General features: G+C 43.6%; 1 protein-coding gene across 1 annotated transcript in view; it reads left to right on the forward strand.

The window, feature by feature from the left end:
• Window positions 1–3,757, forward strand: part of WDFY1 (WD repeat and FYVE domain containing 1) — a 37,414-nt gene that overhangs the window by 26,555 nt on the left and 7,102 nt on the right. The window contains exons 6-7 of the mRNA XM_019503649.1: window positions 633–745; window positions 3,258–3,384. Of these exons, the coding sequence (XP_019359194.1) occupies window positions 633–745; window positions 3,258–3,384 (240 nt within the window). The remainder of the gene's footprint in view (window positions 1–632; window positions 746–3,257; window positions 3,385–3,757) is intronic.

The following is a 3,757-nucleotide window of genomic DNA, read 5'->3' on the forward strand; positions in this document are numbered from 1 at the left end:
CTCCTGGCATGAAATAAGTAGGCCACTTCTGTTCCTATAAATGCCATCTGCACACCCCCATCCCACTCCCCACAGCCTCTGCCTCTTTTCCCCTGTTCCCCCACAACTGTCAGATGCTGGCTGGGCTCTGTTCCCTTGCAGAGTTTGCCACGTGGAAGCACAGCCCTTCCCAGGTCATGCAGCAGTATTGGCTGCTGATTTGGCTGAGTAGGGGGCAAAGTTTCCATGTGCTCCGTGCTCAGGAGGGAACCCAGCCTGAGCCAGAGCAGAGCTGCACCTGACAATATTGGGGTGGGGGGGAGGAAGGGGGCACAAATGCAGAGGGCAAATAGGGGGTGGAGGCAGGAGGCTGCTGTGGGTCTGACTGTCCCTGAAGCTTCCTGCCCCCCACCCTCCATTTTGTATGCAAATCTAAGACACAGGGCACTTTTTCCTTGCTCCATAATGATATGGGGGGGGGGCATCTCACCTCAGATTTAAGTAGATACAGTAATTATGGGGTAATAGAAAGTCTCACTGGAAAGCTTTGGCTTCTGTTGTGGTGTTTGTTATAGCTTGCTTTAGTTATCCAGATTGTGAGTATGTTAAGAGGGCAGGTGATGCTAGCTTGCTGGTCCTTGACTCTTCTTCAGATACGATTTTGATACTCAGCATGCTTTTGTTGGCGATTACTCTGGACAGGTCACACTGCTGAAGCTTGAACAGAATATTTGCTCAGTTATAACAACACTCAAAGGTCATGAAGGTAAAGTAGCTTCCCTTTTGCTTTGATTATCAAAATTTGGAATAGCCACTTTATAGCAGAAGGCATGAAATTCAGACTTGCATACCTCTTGATCTAGGTTCTAGATCAGTGGCACTCTACCTTTTTTAGTCTTTAAAAAAAAAAAAAAAAAAAGGCACCCTGCTGGCTTCTGAATGTAGTGGGGCCCCCCATTTAAACAAAATAGTGTATTAAAAGATAACATGACTGGAAATGTTTTTTTTTTAAATAAACTGGAAAAAACATACATGCATAACATTAATATTAATCATAAGTCTGCCAGTTCCTGAATGGGAACTGCTGCTCTAGAAAAGTACTATTATGGCTCCTATTGCTATAAGGTCCGAACACCCTAGATTTCATTTAGTTCCTGAAAGTGTCTGAGGCACTTGGGTATTTAAGTGTGTGGTCCAGAAAGGCTTTGTAAAAGCAAAATAAGGTTCCTTCTAGGAGCAAAGGCTTCTTGTGCAAGACATACGATTAGCAATAAAGCCAATTTTCCCTAGATTGGTGGAAATCACTCACTTTCACTTTTTTATTTCTCCTCCCTTTTTATGCAGCATATTGAAGGGGCAGCCCTGTGAAACAAGGAGAGGAAAAGCTTCCCCTGCAGGAGAGATACTTTTACATAATAGCTGGCTCCCTGCTGTGGGAGGGGTCCAGGTGGCACAGTGCAGTGTGGCACAACTTGGTAATAACTTTCACCAGCTTTACCCTGGGGCTCTGTTCCAGGTTCCTTCTTGGAAGAGCCTCTTAGCATAGGGCTGCCCACTGTTTTCCTGGGGAGTAAAGGGGCTGGCTTCCCTCCAGAGCTCCTGCCTCGGCCTTACCTGGGTCTCACCTATGTCCCCAAGTGAGCCATATCCTGTCCCAGAGTTGCATTAGCTTTTACTGCAGCTGTTCTAGCATCTAGAACCAGTGGGGCAGTTGACCTGGAAGCAGGGACACTGCATCACCCCTAAAAGGATCTTGTGGCACCTTGGTTGAGAATCTCTCCTTGCTATTTGGCTTATTTAGGAAAGTGAAGCTGAAGCTCTGTAAGTACTCCTCTAAAGAAATATTAGGAATTAAACTTTGATGCTTCCAAATAACCTGACAGTTCAAGTAGCTAAGAACCTTGAGTTTTTTCCTAGTAAGCTGTATGGTCTTCACTCAAGGGCTGACCTCTTGACCTCTTCTCAAAAGCTGGGTAGCCACAACTTTTAGAAGTAACTAAATTGTGCATATAAATAGTTAAGTTTGCAGCACATATGCACCCACCAGATGGCCACCTTTCTCAAATCCAGCTTGCATTCATTGAAAAAGAAAAGGAATGGTCCATCTAGGTGACTTTAATATTTTGCCATTTCTAAGGCAAAATGGCTGTTTGTTTTCTGCATACATTCCTTTTGCACAATTTAACTTTAACCAATGAGAAATGTGTAGGGTAGCTTCTCTAAATTATGGGATTAAATGATTGAATTGATGTATTTGATTTCTAACTTTCCATCTTGAAAATAAATGGAGAACTTGATAAGCAGGGCTCTAACTAAATATCCTAATGTAGGGCCTTGTGTGTAAAATGCTGAGTGGAGAGAGGAGCCAAAATTTGACCCTGTAAAAACAAATGGATCATGTACAGGCCCCTACTTCAGTGCTGTCTAGGTTACTTCTGGTGCCAAACTAAAAAATTGAGCACTGGAGCCATTCTGCAGGTGCCCCACACTGATTTTTCTCAGTCATACTTGAGATCTCTTGAAAGCAGTGACAAAAAGCAGTCTCAAGATGCTTTCATTCTTGCTTCTGGGTTTGTCACTGGCACAGTAGGAATAGGTAGGCAAGGTATGAATTTTGAAAATGCCAAGGAAGGTGTATGTACCCAAGCAGAGTTCATTGTGAAATTGAGCTGGGGCATGCTGAGAAGTCACAAACTTTGTGACATCACATGCTTTTGTTGATTTGAGTCAGTTGACTGGTGTGGTGGTGGACAGCACTGAGTGGAGCACACCTTTGCAACCCTAATGTGGAGAATACAAGTTTCTGTGTATTGTGGCAGCTTTTCTTTCCTGTTTCTGGCCAAGAGTTGCTAACTTTCTGCTTTCAAGTGCCTGAAGTGTGTACATTTTTAGGCAACTGACATGTAAGTACAGGGGGTTGAAAGGAAATGGGTAACTGAAGTAATCTTTCAACTCCCTGTGTCCTACAAAAAAAAAAAAACAAAAAACAAACTTGCCATTTAATTTCTTCTATTTTAAAAATAAACGATTCTTACTTTTATTTGGAAACTTGAGCTACTATGTGAATGTACTTTGATACACAACCGAGAGCATCCTATGAATAAGTAGTCTCACCAAACTAAACACTATTGGTTGCTTGTTTGTTTGTCTGCCCTTTGCCCTTTTAAGGTTTATTTGTGTACTATAGTGATTATTGTTTAAGTTGGTAAACTGCTAAGCATGTTTACAATAGGGCATATCCCCTTTTGAGTTGGTTCTTAAAATTTCCTTTCTTCTAGGAAGCATTACTTCCTTGTGGTGGGATCCTGTTCAACGACTCCTCTTCTCTGGAGCATCTGATCACAGCATTATCATGTGGGATATCGGTGGAAGAAAAGGACGAACACTGCTGCTTCAAGGCCATCAGTATGTAGCAGTGAATTATGGGTGGGGAGGTTCTTCCTCATACTCTGGCTTTGGGCATCTCTTCAGAGAGACTGAATGGTGGAGCAAGCTCTCGAGTATTCATAGTTTCATACCTTCTAGGGTTGGAAGGGACCTGAGTAGATCATCTAGTCCGACCCTCTGCCATGGCAGGAAAGAGTACTGGGGTCAAACGACCCCAGCAAGGTGTTCATCTAACCTCCTCTTAAAAACCCCCAGGGTAGGAGCCTGTACCACTTCTCTTGGAAGTTGGTTCCAGATCCTAGCCGCCCTGACCATGAAGTAGCGCCTCCTGATATCTAGCCTAAATCTACCCTCTGCCAGCTTGTGACCGTTATTCCTGGTCACTCCTGGC

Source organism: Gavialis gangeticus, unplaced genomic scaffold, assembly GCF_001723915.1.
Source record: "Gavialis gangeticus isolate Ggan-Ray unplaced genomic scaffold, GavGan_comp1, whole genome shotgun sequence".
Classification (NCBI taxonomy): Eukaryota; Metazoa; Chordata; order Crocodylia; family Gavialidae; genus Gavialis; species Gavialis gangeticus.